Raw genomic sequence first — 15,600 nt, 5'->3', positions numbered from 1 at the left:
TTTTAGCACAATGAAGCTTTTTTTGGCCAGTCCTGGGGCTTGAACTCAGCACCTGGGCACTGTCCCTGAGGTTCTTTTGCTCAAGGGTAGTATTCTACCAGTTCTGGCTTTTTTTGTTTATGTGGTGCTGAGGAATGGAACACCAGGGCTTCATGCATGCTAGGCAAGCACTCTAAGCCACATCCCCAGCCCCAAGATGAAGCTTTAATTCATGGGTTTATCACCCTTCCTCAAGAGCCTCCACGATCCAGAGCAATCCTGCAAGACAGGTAGGGAGGAGGGTGAAAGATGCAAGACTGAGGTATGGTCTGGTGGCTGCCTCCAGCTCTCAGCTTGCACATAGTAGGTGCAAGACTAATATCTAGCCATGAAATCTCCTGAGTATGCATACTGCCTTTGGGGCCCTTGACTTCCAACCCATGGCAGGGCCTGCATTTCCTCAGAGGACCCTGCTAGAGGACTGGGGTCAGAGGCCCCCAAAAATCACCACTGCAATTATCTAGCAGTATTTTGGCCAATTTCAGCCTTCAAGTCTGTCATGAGGAGAGCTAGGAATGTGGCTTAGTGGTAGAGTGCTTGCCTAGCATGCATGAAGCCCTGGGTTTGACTTCTCAGTACCACATACACAGAAAAGGCCAAAAGTGGTGCTGAGACTCAAGTGATAGAATACTAGCCTTGAGCACAGAGAAGCTCAGAGACAGAGTCCAGGCCCCACATGCAAGCCCCAGGAGGGGCAACAAACAAACAAAACTCATCAAGAGACTCCATTGCAGGGCAGAGCACACTGCTCAAGGATGGGTAGGATTTGAGGCTCAGTCTGGCCTCTGGCCTCTGCTTACGGTTCCCGCCTCAACCTTTCACCAGTCTCAGTGCTATTCCCAAGGAAGGTCAACTGTGGCCCTACTTCAGGGCCTTAGCACTTGCTGTAAGGTCCGCTCCTGGATGGCGAGCAGACTCCACCCTCCTCGCAGCAAAGTCTCCACCCATTACCTGCGTTACCTAGGCAACTGGGACACCTGGAAGAGGTCACATCTGCATCCGCTGAGGTCACATCTGAATTTGATGTGGCCACACCTTTCCCCACCCATACCCTACATAAGGGCTAGCCCAGGCCCAGACCCTCCCTTTTTTCTCTCTGTTCGTTTCTAGCTCTTGCTGCTCTTTTCTTGCTCTCTTGCTCTCTCTCTTTCCCAGCCACGTGGAGTGCCAACCTTGCCTGGTCCCAGCAGATCTACCCCTTACCTGAATACCACGTGAGTGCTACTGTTCTTACCCCTCTCTCTGCTCTTTTCTCTCTCTTTCCTCTCTTCCCAGCTCTCTCTCATTCCCAGGCCTTTCCCAGCCACGTGGAGTGCCACCCTTGCCTGGTCCAAGCAGGTCTACTGAATAAACCTACCCCTTATCTGAATACCACGTGCGTGCTGGTGCTGTTCTTACTCGGCCACCTCTTTTTAAAAACCTAACACTTGCCATTGCTACCATCAAAACCACACACTTCACTTCCTTTTCCCTTCAAGTCTTACTCAGGCAGGCTGCTGTCCATGGCCTCCCTCTGTGATCCAGCATGGCACCTCCCCCTGCTATGGTTTTCTGTACAATGTTTAATCCCTTATCTAACACATGACCTAGTTCACCTGTCTTGTTTGTACAGTTTCCCTTCCCTCACCAGAAGATAAATTCCAAAAGGCAGGGGACCTCATCTGCCCTCTGTGTCCCTTCTATGTCCACTTGGTAAATATTTAAATATCGGATGCCTGAATGAATATGAGTAAATAGATGCTGGCCAAAAGTTGAGACCTAAAACCATTGTTAGTGTTAAATGAGAGGTAAGGCAATAAACATTAAAGGAATTCATAGACAGTGCAGGAAAGCTTCTGGAAGGATAAGATAAGGACAGTGGTAACAATAGCTGCCATTTATTGAACAGCTACTGTATGCTAGCTCTCCACTGAGCCACAACCATGTGATTATTACTATTGTTATTTGCATTTTGCAGATTAGAAAACCAAATCCCCTGGAGGTAACAAAAAACAAACAACAACAACAAAACTAGAACTAGAGAAACAGCAAGTAAGTGATAGGGCTGTGGATCGGCTCCAGAGCCTAAGGCTAGGTGGCAGGGACCAGCAATCCCCTGTCCGATACTCTTACCCTCAGCTTCTAACTGCTGCTCCCAACTTCTCTTTCTGGGGGTTCATTCCAGTTTTCATAGCCTGGTACGGCCTGAACGTACCAAGCTGAAAGTTCTGGCAGGTTCCACTGCCTCCTGCTTCTTTTTTTTTTTTTTTTTTTTTTTTTGGTCGGTTGAACTCTGGGGCCTGAACACTGTCTCTCAGCTCTTCAGCTCAAGCTACAAGCCACTTCTGGTTTTCTAGTGGTTTGTTGGAGATTAGAGTTTCACAGACTTTCCTGGCTTTGAACCGCAATCCTCAGATCTCAGCCTCCTGAGTAGCTAGGATTACAGGTGTGAGCCACCAGCGCCTGGCTGTATCCAGCTTCTAACTGTAGTGCTGAGCCATTTGCCATTCACGAGGAAAGGGCGTGGAGCCCCTGGCAGTGAGACCCTCCAAAAGGCTTGGCCTTCAACAGCAGCCCTGGTTCTTTGGGGAAGGGGGGGGAGTGGCAGGAGGGAGGAGGTTGCACAAAAAGAAAGGGTGAACAAATACAATCATGCTGTTCAGCACACACTGTGGAAAATGACCTATGTAACTTGTGGGCAGAGATAGGAGGGGGAAACGGGGAAAAACAAAGCAAGGGGTGATACTGTCAAAAAAAAAAAAACCAAGAAAGATCAAAAGAAATACTCATTACCTGACTGTGACCCCTCTGTACATCACACCACCTTAATAACTCTTGTCCAGTGGCCCTGGACAAGAGTTCAAGGGTGTAAGAGTTTGAATCTCCAATGAGGCCAGAGCTTGCCGTGGGTCCATTCTCAGGTTTATCTTATCCCAGCCACTAGCTGCAACTGTATCATGTGTTAATGAAGCGGCTCAGAGGAGGTTGGGTGGGGTTCATGCAGACCCTGGAAGTCTTGCATGGGACTCAGGTGATGAGCCCACTCCCTTAGGCCCAGCCTCCTAGAAGGCTGTCAGAAAAGATACCTATCTCTAAAACAATCAGACGGGGCTGGGAATGTGGCTTAGTGGTAGAGTGCTTGCCTAGCATGCATGAAGCTCTGGGTTCAATTCCTCAGTACCACATAAACAGAAAAAACCGGAAATGGCCCTGTGGCTCAAGTTGTAAAGTGCTAGCTTTGAGCAAAAGAAGCTCAAGTTCAGTGCCCAGGCCCCACAGTTCAAGCCTCGGGACTGGCAAAAAACAAAAAACAGACCCTGGGCTGTGTATGAGACACCCTGTCCACTCTGCTCCTCATAAGGCAGGGCAGTGATCTCAACCAGAGATACACGTGGGGACATGGAACAGCAGCGGCCAGCAGAGGGGCAGGAGAGGCCACACGACATTTGTGGATGCTTCCCAAATGAGCAGGAGGAGAAATGAAGCCATTCACCCAGCAGTCCCCACTTCCAGGGAGGGACAGTGGCATGTCATCAAATCTCTGCAGAAGCACAATGGAAACAAAGTCCCAGGCTGCTGAATTGCTGCTGCAGAGATCTGAGTTCAAAGCCTGACTCCCTCTATTTTCTGTCTGAGCCCCTCTCTGAGCCTCAGGCCTATCAAAAATGGATGGGGTGGGGGGGGCTGGGAAGGTGGCTCAGTGGTAGAACACTTGCTTCAGATGCATGAGGCCCTGGGTTCGATTCCTCAGCACCACATAAGCAGAAAAAGCTGGAAGTAGTGCTGTGGCTCAAGTGGTAGAGCGCTAACCTTGAGCTGAATTGCTGAGGGACAGTGCTCAGGCCCAGGTTTCAGGCCCCACAATGGACCAAAAAAATAATAATAATAAGATACTATACAAGGAGTACACTGTATAACTCTCTCTAACTGGACTCTACCATCTCCCCAGCCTGGGAGCTGCCACGTTCAGAAACCATGGGAAAAATGAAGCTGTTTTTCTCAGGTTGCCAATGAGCGATGACTAAAGTAAATAATGAATCCAGGCTTGAAGGCCAAGCTCGGCCATAGTTCTATGACATATGTAACTTTCGTTCGCCAGCCCACTGAACTGTAGACCAGCAGAAAACCCTAGGCAACTACCTTTGTGAGCCCCGTCCTTCATCAACAAGAACTTCCCAGGGCCAGGCAGAGGGCTCGCTTCATTAATCCCAGCCCAGGAGGCAGACCTCAGGAAAGAGTTTCCCTGTGGGAGCCTCACTGGCAGCACCGTGCCAACACCATGCCAGTACCATGCCAGGCAGCAAGGCCTCCTCCTCTGCTGTCACACAGAAATTCTCCCACACAGGCAGTTCCCTTAAAATAGCTTGTTGGGCCCGAGCCACCAGGAAACATAATAAAGCTGGGTCAGAGCTGGGCCTACCATGAAAGCTTACAAAGCAGCCACTTCAAACCCTGTGCAGGGACAAGCCCTGTACACTCGGAGCCCTAGGTAGGAGCCCTGTTCCACGGAATGACAGGTGGCAGAAGTTCGCTGTGACCCTGGGGCAGCCTAGGACAAGAGCCAAGCATGTGAGATACAGAGATGGTGAGAGAGAGTGAGAGAATGGGCACCAGCTGAGGGGAGGGGCAAATATAACTCAGTGTGTGCTTTACTAATGACTTAAGCTTTCTTAACCACAGCCTCCAAGTCAAATAGGGTTAAACATACAACTTTCAGGCCCAGTGTGGTAGCTCAGGTCTATAATCCCAGCTATTCGGGAGGAGGAGATTGAGAAGATAGAGAATCGAGGCCAGCACAGGCAAAAAATTAGCCCCTTTCTCAATTAAAAAGCTGGGTTCTCTCACATCTGTTAATACCAGCCAAGTAAGAAGTGATAGTAGGACAGTGGTAGTGGTAACAGTGGTCTAAGGGGTAGTACCAGGCAAAATGCAAGACTCTGTGTGGACAATGACGGGGGGGGGGGGGGGGGGGGGTGGGGAATGGCTCACTTGGTAGAATGTCTGCCTAGCAAGTGTAAGGCCCTGAGTTCAAACCCGATTACCACCACCCAAAAAAATTAAAAAAAAGAAAGAAAAGAAAAGAAAAAGAAAAAAGAAACTCTCCTGAAACAAGGATACATGTTGATCCATTGTAACAATAAGATATACAAGACACTATGTTGAAAACAAACTTTACAACTTGGGGCGGGGAGGAAGGAGTTATGGAGGTGGGAGGGAAGGGATAGTAGGGGAAAAACAAAGGAGGGGGTAACAATGCTTGATAGGAAATGTGCTCATTACCTTACTCATGTAACTGTAACCCCTCTGTAAGTATCTTTACAATAAAATTATATATTTAAAAAAAGAAACTCTCATGAATGTGTTAGGGCCAAAGATTATAAATTAGAGATCTAGCAGTGCCCAGAACAAAATACATAGTAGCTTCACAATGCTGGAGGTAACATCAGGCAATCCAAGTCAAGGCCTCCTTCAACAGTTACCCAGTGACATATTCCATGAGAAAATAAAGTAAAGGCTCTCTACCAGGAACTGCTCAGGGAGGGACAAATGTGAAGATCAGCCACAGCAGCCTCTCAATCCTTTATCCCACCTGCAAACCTACCCCACCCCACCTCCCCCGGCCAAGTTCACCATCAGCCCTAGGCAACACCTCCAGCCCTTGCTGCCCGCAGTTCTAGTCAGATCTGGTAAGAGTGATCAGTTTCTGCCAGGCCAAGTCTGAAGGTCACACACAGTCTGGGTGTCTCAGAGGGGCACAGAGGAAGGCACTGTGCCCATCCATGTGTGCCCCTGTTCAGGTGTGAGAAGGTGGCTTCCTCACTAGCCAAGGGGAAATGACAGCACCGAGCCAGAGAAAGCAGCCAGCGGAGGCAGAAAGCACAGCTGTTTCCTCTTTGCTAACTCAGCCCCTGGATGTCACTTCCCTCAGGTAACAGCAGGCCTTCGTGGGACTATCTCTGCCCAGTCACCAAAGTGGTGGCTTTGGAAAGAAGCCCAGTATTGTTCCAGGAGGTCCTTACTTCTGTTTTAACTAAGGACCTAAGATATGTTCAAGTCAGCCCCAGTGAAGAGCCATTCCAAGAGAAGCCAGGCATGTGCCCTTGCTGAGAAACTCCTTGGGGATCTGGAAGAGTGCTTTCCGTGACAGGTCCTCTGTGCCAGTTTCCTTTTCTGGACTCAGCGCTTCCGCATCTGTGCTCTTCTGCACAGCAGATCAAAAGGAAGCAGTGGCCCTTGTCTAGATGAACAAATGGGGCTCTGGGAAAGGGGAGGTAACACGAGCTAGATGGCACAATTTGAACCTCTTTGGAGGTACGTCTCCCCAGGTGTGGAACATGTCACGAAGGAGCTGCAGAGTCCCTGGGGGGACAGGGCAGGCTTTGGAGCCTGCAGGCCTGTATCAGTGCAGTCCCACTGTATTCTCACTCGGCTGATTATCTGCATGGTGGATGCAGCAATTCATTTGGACTCTGGGTTTGTGCTTGCTCACCTGTACAATATGACTGCTGGAGGAAACTTAACAGTGCATGCATGAAAATACCCACGGAAAGCCTTTCACTCAAAGAAAATGTTTTGAAATGTTAACTGTTCAGTTTTTGTTGTTGTTTGTTTTTGTCTGTTTGCAGTATTAGGGACTGAACTCAGGATCTCCTAACTAGTGCTCTAACAGCTGAACTACATTCCAGTCTTTTGCTTTCAAGTTTGTTTTTTAGATAGGGTCTCGTGCTTTTGCCAGGGCCAGCCATTGTCTATGATCCTCCTAATTCCACCTCCCAAGTATTGGGATGGCAAACAAGTCTAGCTAGTTGTTATTTGTTTTGTTTTGCTTGCCAGTCCTGGGGCTTGAACCTCGGCTTATGCACTGTCCTTGAGCTTCTTTTTTGCTCAAGGCTAGTACTCTACCCCTTGAGCCACAGTGCCACTTCTGGCTTTTTCTGTTTATGTGGTACTGAGGAATCGAACTCAAGGCTTCATGCATGCAAGGCAAGCACTCTACCACTAAGCCACATTCCCAGCCCTAGTTGTTATTTTTATCGTGTCATTTTTCCCTAGACAATCAAGTTTACTGGGCTATCCATAGGAGCAGGCACTGTCTTTCTCCTGTTGCTAGGCAGTATGGAAAGGAATTATTCCACAGAAATATCACTGCCTCAGCCTGCCAGCCAGAGCCTTCCACTAGTGCGTCCAAAGCCGCTATCGCCTCAGTCCTGGCTCTCCCACTTCTCCTTTATGGCCTGCCTGCTCAAGAACATGAAACAATCAACTTTTACAGGACACCTGACCCCTAGGAACAGAGCTATAAACAGAAGGGGCTGGGATCTAGCCAAGAGTCCCCAAAGTAGAACAAAAAGGCTCCAGTTTTTATCTACCTCTGTTCCAGCCATGACAGCAAGAAACCCTGAAGCCAATACTGGCCCACCAAAAGGAACCCATGCTAACTACCCACTCCCTTTGCCCCCAGCCCTTCAGAGAAGAAGAAAAGTTCTGAGGTATCGACCCAGTAAACTCTTCCCTCATTGCTATCCAAAGTCCTCAGGGTCCTACCTTGACCTTTCTCCTCACCCTTCTCCCCTGGTTCTGCCTGGGCTTGCTTTGCACTTTCCTCTTCCAGAACCTGGGCCTTCCCTTTTTAGGAATGCCCTCTCCGGTTTTCCCATCTCAATGCCACTCTTTCCCAGCCAATCCTAACTGTTCCTCAAGGCCCATCAGCTTTCTCCAGCCAGCCTCCATTCCCACAACTTCTGTTCATAGACAACTGCCCCCCCCACCCCACAAGAGACTGGCATTTGTCCATCTGTCCAGCAAATACTTACCTTGTGATTCATCAGTGCCAGGTACTGTTCTAGACTCTTTACATTGAACTCAATTTTCATCACCTAAGGAGTGAGGGCCAATTTTTCCCATACATGTCCAATATTTTGTTTGTTTTCATTTGGGAGAGTCTTGCTAGGTAGTGCCAGCTGACCTGAAATTCTCCCTCCTGCTGCTTTAGCCTCCCTAGAGCTGGAAGTATAAGGATGTACTATGACACATCATTTTTTTTTTCCTTTCTTTCTTTTTCAGTGGTGACACTGAGTTTTGAACTAGAGGCTTGCACTTGTTAGACAGATGCTCTACATACCTGAGCCATGCCCCCAGCCCCGTCTGCTTTAATTATTTTTCAAATAGTCTTTTGGCCTGGGCCAGCCTGAGCCATGATCCTCCTATTTATGTTTCCCAGGTAGTTGAGCTGACAGGAGCATACCATCATCACACTCAGATTTTTATTGGTTGAAATGAGGTCTTGCAAACATATTGTCTAGACTGGTTTTGAGCAATCTCTGCCTCCAGAGTAGTTATGAGTACAGGATGAGGAACTACACTTGGCTTTGTTATTATTGTTTATAGATGAGAAAACTGATATACACAAAAACAAAGTCACTTGTCGTGGGCTAGTGACAGTAAGTGATAGAGACAGGATTCCAAGTCCAGGGTACCAGGTCTCCTATCCTGCATCGTGGTCTCCCCACACCCACTCTCATCCCCACATGGCCTGCCACCAGAGCTTGCTGGTTATTTCTCCTTGACTTAGCTCTGATAAAGAAGAAAGTGACAACTCGCAGGCTTGAGGGTCATAGGCCAGCCTGACCCTCTTAGACCTACCACAGAACTACTGTGAGTGACAGTCCAGGAACGCTGAGTCTCTATTTCCACATAGGTGAAATGGGAATGAAACACCCACCTGTCTCATGTGAGTGTTAGGAAGCTCAGAGGAAACACACTGCGCAGGCATGTTCTGTGGTCCTGGTCCTATCAGATCCTTATGTTAGCTCTTTCCCCTCTCAGTGTGTGACCTAGGTCATAGCTGGACTCTGCTCAGCACTGTGTACACAACAGAGCTCAGTCCCTGCTGCTGCTATGGTGACTTGTCTAGAGGTTATCTGGGGGTAGGAGAGCTTTCCATGGGTGGCCCTCAACACCCAGACCAGTGACCTCTCCATTCACCTGCCTACCTACTGTTGGTTCCCCTCCCTACAGGCAGCAGCAGCCTGGCCAGGCAGGAAGCCATTTGCTGGGGAGCCGCCTGATCAAATGCTGACCACCCTGTTGGGAATTCCATTATTTTTGGCAATTGTCGTGGCAGAGTGAGCACCTCTGGCCCTTGTTAAGAACCTACTTCCAAAGCCAGAGTTTCCACCTCATTTCCCACACACACCCCTTGTCCTTCCTGTCCCTGGGATCCCCATCCCAAGCCCTTTCCTGGATTCTCAGAACTCAAGAGGAGTTAAGTGTGACTCTCGTTAGGTGTAAGTCTATTATTGGTTTGATTTTGTTTAACTGGGAGGCAAAAGAACGTGGATTTGCCAGTTAGTCTTTTCTGGCCAAGAGGTAGTGTGGTCAGTGACTCAGGCTGAGGAAATTAGTAGGCAATTTCCAGGGACCTGCTGTGTGCACCGAAGTCAGAAGCCTCCCCTTCGTCCCCTACCTCCCAGCCCCGCTGTCCGATGATTGGGCTGACCCTGGAATAGCTCGCTGGAAAATGCAGCAGCTGATGCGTATATTTCTGGAGCTAGGACCGGTCTTCTCTGACATCAAATAGGTTTATTATTTTTTTCCTTCCCTTCCTTTCCACCACACACAGTGATTCCAACCCTGATTTGCTTCCCCCAAAAACCCTCACTCTGCTCTGACAAGGACCATGATAAATGGCTGGCTGAGCTCCCTGTTCCAACGGTCTTGAAGGATGTGGTTGGTTGTTCCATGAGCAAGAAGCTTCATCAGCCCTGTGAATCAGCCCTCATCACTTCCCTCCTGAGAAAGAACAGTTCCCATCTGTGTGTGTGTATGCACACTCATGTGCGTGCGTGTGTGTGTGTGTGTGTGTGTGTGTGTGTGTGTGTGTGTGTGTATCACACAGACTGGGGGCAGGCAGCACCAACCCCCATGTGGCACTGACTTTCAGATCAGGATCGTCTTTGGCCCTTACCTGGAGCTCCCTTCTCTCTCCCAGCCCGTGATCCTTTCCTTCTTCTCAACTTAGGAGGAAGCCATCACTAAGTCCCAAAGTTCAGCAGGAGCCCTTCCAGGTCTGAACAGCTGCTCAGTGACTATCTGGTCTGGTGGGCAAATAGCCGAAGTGCCACCATACAACCAACAGCTGGGTCCCCTTTCTGTCAGCCTGTTGGTTCTGTCCCCCTTTGTGTTCAGCCTTGCCTGTTGGTTCTAGATAGAACAGCAGCCAGATACCAGTATGTGGCAAGGGCCCCAACCAGATCCGGGGCAGAAACTTTCCCCCAAATCATTTCAGGCCAACTCCCCAGAGCCCTGTGAGGTAACAGGTAAGAGAGGAAACAGCCCCAAAGTGGCCACAGCTGCACAGGTAGGACGTGCCAAAGAGAAGATTCCATCCCAGATCTGCTCCAAAACACTCCTTCCAGGACAGACTAGGCCCTTGTGGAGGGGGAGTCACCATCCCAGGGCTTAGAAGGTAAAAATGAAGAGCAGAGAAATGAATGAATCTAGGACCAAGCCCAGAATCTCTGAGGAAGTATTGTTTCTACACCATCCACCATTCATTCACTACCCATCATGGGGACAGGCACCATTCTGGATTTGCTCTGTTCCTCCTGCCTCCCGGCAACCTGCCCACCCCACAGTGTGGACCAAATGCACCTGCAAGGCAGCCCTCAAATGCCAGCCTGCATCACTCTCTCACTACCACCCAGGCCTGAGCCTGGCCTTCCCGCCAGAGAAGGGCCCCATCTGCTTTACGCTCCGCTGGAGGCAAAATGACCTGCATTTACCAAGATCTGCCCCTTACAGGGAGACTCAAAGCAATCTGGCTAACCTCTGCAAGCCTCAGTTAACCCATCTGTAAAAAAGAACCAGAGAAACTCCCCCACAGTGGGGCACACTGCTGGAACCCCAGGAGACCATCCATGGGAAGCATAAGGCTCCATGGATGGGAAGTGCAGGAACTGGCTATATTTGCATTCCCTGAAGAGTCCTGTGGAGGATCAGAACATTCATGACTAGTATTTGTCTGAAATAAACACTCAGGAAAGGAAACAACTGTGAAAGCATGACACCTCCCAAATGCAAACAGACAGAATGTCTTGTGGGCTTTAGATAAATGAGATTTTCTCCAACACTGTAACATCCCCCCCACACCTACCTACCCAGGCCTGTAAGAGCAAAGATAATGCAAAACTCACAGCCCTATCAGGAAACTTTCCCATGGATGCACCTGCAGTTTGTCTGAAGCCCGCACCAGTTTAGTTTAACTAAAGTCTCCTAGGGGCAGCTTATGAAAGCTAGGAGAATGGCTCAGCTCCCTTCCAGAGAGCCTGAGAGAAGCAGTAACTGCCCACCCCACACAGGACTGGCAGAGAGGAAGGAAGCCAAGGGCTGGCAGCATATGCACACAATGGAGGATGGGGGCTACTTGCTTGCCTTTCATAAACAGACTCAAAGCACCAGATCCACAGCCAGTTCCCTTTCCTCACAGAGACAAGCAGGGATGTGCATGCCCTTTGCTGGATGTCCTGAACAAACCTTTGCCTTTGTTACCAGCATCCTGGAGCCCACATGGCCCCTCCTGCTTATGCTCTAGATGTCTCTCAATCAGCAAGCTCCGGCTAATGTGCACATCCTATCAAAGTTCTCTGCTCTGCAATTTACCAAACCACAGGCTCAGCATTCACCATAAGTGAAGGGGAGGCTGGAAGGAAGCATGCTTCATGTCCTGGCAACTAACCATACCGAATGTCTTTACCCAGGACACTTGGCCTGTGGGTGTGGTACAACAATCTAGAGGGGAGAGGATCAGGCCTCAGCCCAACACAAACCTTTCTGTTACACGACCCTTTCTGTTACTGGCTACCCTGTGTTAGGAATTATATAGCAATCTCTCACTCTTTGTCTTCCTAGTTGGTCTCAACTAGACTTAGGTACCTTCAAATGAACAAAACCCACAATAGAAAAGGCTTCAGATCCAGCAGTGGCTAGCTCTTGGTTCCCTCATCTATGAAATCGGGGCTGAGGCAGAATGCTAGTGGCTTACACCTAGAATCCTAGCTATTCAGGAAGCTGAGATCTGAGGATCCTGGTTCACAGCCAGCTGGGATAGGAAAGTCTGTGAGACACTTATCTCCAATGAACCATCAAAAAGCCAGAAATGGAGATGTGGCTCAAGTGCACTAGCCTTGAACAAAAAAAGCGAAGGGACAGCATCCAGGCCCTAAGTTCAAAACCTAGCGCTAGCACCTGGAACGAAAGAAAGAAAGAAAGAAAGAAAGAAAGAAAGAAAGAAAGAAAGAAAGAAAGAAAGAAAGAAAGAAAGAAAGGAAGGAAGGAAGGAAGGAAGGAAGGAAGGAAGGAAGGAAGGAAGGAAGGAAGGAAGGAAGGAAGGAAGGAAAAAAGAGAGTAAACCAGATGAGTGCTCAGGTCCCTGCCAACTCTACAATTCCACAACGTATACTTTCTCCTTTCATTGTTTTCCAGAACCTCAGTGCAGAGCTCTGCGTGGCTCCATCTGCTCAGTGACATCACCCCTGCCCCAAGCATCATGTCATACATTCTTATATAGGAAGCGGAGATGTCCCAGGAAACCCTGTGTCTGTAAAAAGGGAGGAAATGGATTATTTCAAGGGAACTGGACAGAACTTCTTTTGTATTTCCCACATAGTGTACATTACTATTAATCCTAAATCCCCAACTCTTTCTTCCTTTCTGCCAGACCATTAATAGCTGCTTTTCAAAAATACTTTCTTAGTCAGAGTCTCACCAACAGTCAGCTACTATTTAATGAGTGCTTGGTATGTGCTCAGGGCTAAGTGCTTCATGTGGATGATATCATGTAATTCTCCTGACAACCCTATGAAGTACAGATGATTGTGACCTTCGCTTTAAAAACAAAGAACCTGAAGCCCACAGAAGTTTAAAGAGCATGTTCAAGGACATACAGCCAGTTAGTGGCTGAGCCGTCTTTGAACAAGACAAGCTAGCTTCTAAGTCCCCAGCCAGAACTGCCCAAGCAGCTCCCACTCTGGTCTTCCTAATAATATTCCCGATGCATTGGCAGCTTGTTGTGCACATGGTTGGTCAGAACTAAAAGCTGATGTTTCATCTAAAATCTGGAACTAGAAAAGCACCTGACTGGGTCTCAAGAGCAAAGAGTGCCATCTGTTGAAAGCAGTACCAACTTCAACCCGGCTAAGGGTCATGCCCAGGGGAGGGATAAAAGGAACCTTAAAAACCCTTAAAAACCTTGGTCTGCAATATTTAAGACTGGAGGTTAGGAAGGTGAGCTGGATACTAAGGTCTGAGATGTGAAAATAGGAACAAAGTGACCACCACCTAGTTATCCAAGCTTTCCAAAAGTTACTGTGTGTGTATGTCTCTCTCTCCTGCTCTCTCTCTCTCTCTCTCTCTCTCTCTCTCTCTCTCTCTCTCTCTCTCTCTCTCTCTCTCTCCCTCTCTCTCTCTGACTCTGTCTCTCTTTTTTTCTCTTTCTCCTTCCCCTCCCCTCTCTGTGCTGTGGGTGGAACCCAGAACCTCAAGTATGCTAGGCAAATGCTCTACGACTGAGCCACGTCCTTGGTCCTAAAAAGAGTTTTCTTGGGAGGACATGTGCAGAAGTAGATGAGTGAACTAACTCCTTGTATCAGGGAACATCCCACACAGACCTCTCTGCCAGATCATTCTCCTCCCCAACCTGAGCCCAGCCCCACAGGCTACAGGATAGTAAAAACTCCCCCTCCTCACCCTCCACCCCACACACACCTTCAGAGATGCTGTGATCCAGGCAGAAAAGCAGCCTGAGGCTCATAGTACCACAAACCCCAGCCTCTCCTTCCAACAAGGAAATAAAAGGCACTTCAGAGACCAATGTGCAATCTAGGGCAGCAACCAACAGCCTGCTTTAATTGTTAAAATTAATGCTTTGGGTATTCTAAATGCTCCTTTAAATGCCTAATTTACAAATCAGACGCAGCTCTACTGTCCCCACATCCTCAGTGTTTTGGAAACCCGGCTGTTGGTGTTGTCTATCTCAAGTCCAGGAGCCATCCTGGGGGCAGCAAGGACACTGTTTACTTCCTAAGGTGTGAAGGATGGGAAGACAGACCGGGCTGAGATGAAAGAGAGCCTGTCACAGACCTTGGAGGCCGGCCATGTCAACCTTAGCCTCTTCTCATTAATTTGGGGGACAGCAGGGGGAGGGGCGCGCCGCCAGCTCCCCAGAGACCACACTAACATTTGCCTGCTGGTGTTTGGAGATGGAGCATCACTTCAGAGGAAATGACCCCGGCTAAGGGTCATGTCCAGGGGAGGGATAAAAGGAAAAGCCACAATTCCCCTCACACCGCGGGACACAATAGCTTTAAGGAGGAAATCAAAGCTGGACGCGGAGGGTGGAGAGGGCTGGGGGCGCCGCGCTTCCTTCGTCCTCCCAGACCCTCTGGGTCTGAGCGGGCAGATGTGGGAGGCAGGCTGGGCGCGAGGCTCGTCCCCGGGGGACGGAGGGGGACCGGGGGGGGGGGAGCCTCCGAAAGCATCCCGGGAGCGCGGGGAAGATGCTCGGTGGAATCTGGCCCCGGGCAGGGGGCGCCCCGGGGAGCGAGGGGGAAAATGCCCGGTCCCGACGGGGCGTCCCGAGCCAACCACCCACCCGAAGCCCCGGCGGACACATGACTTCACCGTCGTCATCACAGACAGGGGCAGGCAACCACTTGCCAATTCCAATGCCAAAAAAAGAAGCCGGGGAGAGGGGAGTGGAGGCCGGGCAGAAAAGGCTTCCCTGGAGATCGCCGCCCCGGGAAGGGCGGACCGGAGGACTCTGGCCCGGGGCGCCAGCAGGCGGGCGGGGCGCGGCCCCGGCGGGGGTCGGGGATCGGTACTCACGTAGTGCTTCGAGGGGTTCCTCCGCTTCTCCACGTCCACCACGGTGGCCTCCTGCACGCAGTAGGCCAGCATCTTGCCGACAAAGCGAGTGGCGCCTCCCGGCGGCGTCACCTTCTCATCCCCACCCGGCTCGGGCTCCGGCTCCCGCTGCCCGGGTCCCGGCGGCCACCCCGGCCCAGCGCGCCGCGCGCAGTCCCGGTTCCCGGAGCACACGGTCGGGCTCCGGGGCAGGCGGCTGTCCCCGAGGGCACGCGGGCTCCGTGCGCCCGGGCGGCTCCCGCGGGCCTGCCGCGCGCCCCTTCCCTTCCTTCCCTCGCTCCCGCGCCGCCGCCGCCGCCGCCGCCGCGCGCCCGCTCGCCCTCCCGCGCTCTCCGCCGCCCGGTGGGTCCGGCGGGAACTGGAGGAGCCGGGGAGGGCGGGGGTGTGTCCCGCCGGCGAGGGCACGGGGCGGGGGCCCGAGCCTGCTGTCAGCGCGCCGGGGAGGGGCCGGCGGCGCCCCGGGGCCACGCTCGCTCGGGCTCCGGGGGGCTCGGCGCTGGCCGCGGCGGTGCGCGCAGGAGGCGGAGGCCGGGCCCCGCAGGCAGGCGGGGAAGGGAGGGGAGGGGAGGGGAAGGGAGGAGGCGGGAGGGGAGGGGCTCCGGGCCGGGGGGAGGGGCTCCGGGCGGCGGCGAGGGGGCTGCAGCCGGGCTGGAGCGGCAG

General features: G+C 51.0%; 1 protein-coding gene across 4 annotated transcripts in view; it reads right to left on the bottom strand.

Annotated features, from left to right (window-relative positions):
- Sh3pxd2a (SH3 and PX domains 2A) overlaps positions 1 to 15,204 on the bottom strand; it is a 201,458-nt gene extending 186,254 nt beyond the window's left edge. For all 4 annotated transcript variants that reach the window (XM_069994099.1, XM_069994102.1, XM_069994101.1 and 1 more), the window contains exon 1: positions 14,902 to 15,204. In XM_069994099.1, the coding sequence (XP_069850200.1) occupies positions 14,902 to 14,973 (72 nt within the window). In that variant the 5' untranslated portion in view covers positions 14,974 to 15,204. The remainder of the gene's footprint in view (positions 1 to 14,901) is intronic.
- Positions 15,205 to 15,600: the final 396 nt, after the last annotated feature.

The sequence above is a fragment of the Dipodomys merriami genome, unplaced genomic scaffold (genome assembly GCF_024711535.1).
Source record: "Dipodomys merriami isolate MVZ:Mamm:240054 unplaced genomic scaffold, mDipMer1.0.p SCAF_102, whole genome shotgun sequence".
Classification (NCBI taxonomy): Eukaryota; Metazoa; Chordata; class Mammalia; order Rodentia; family Heteromyidae; genus Dipodomys; species Dipodomys merriami.
Note: the sequence above shows the minus strand (reverse complement) of the source record. Positions and strands in the feature narration are given on the sequence as shown.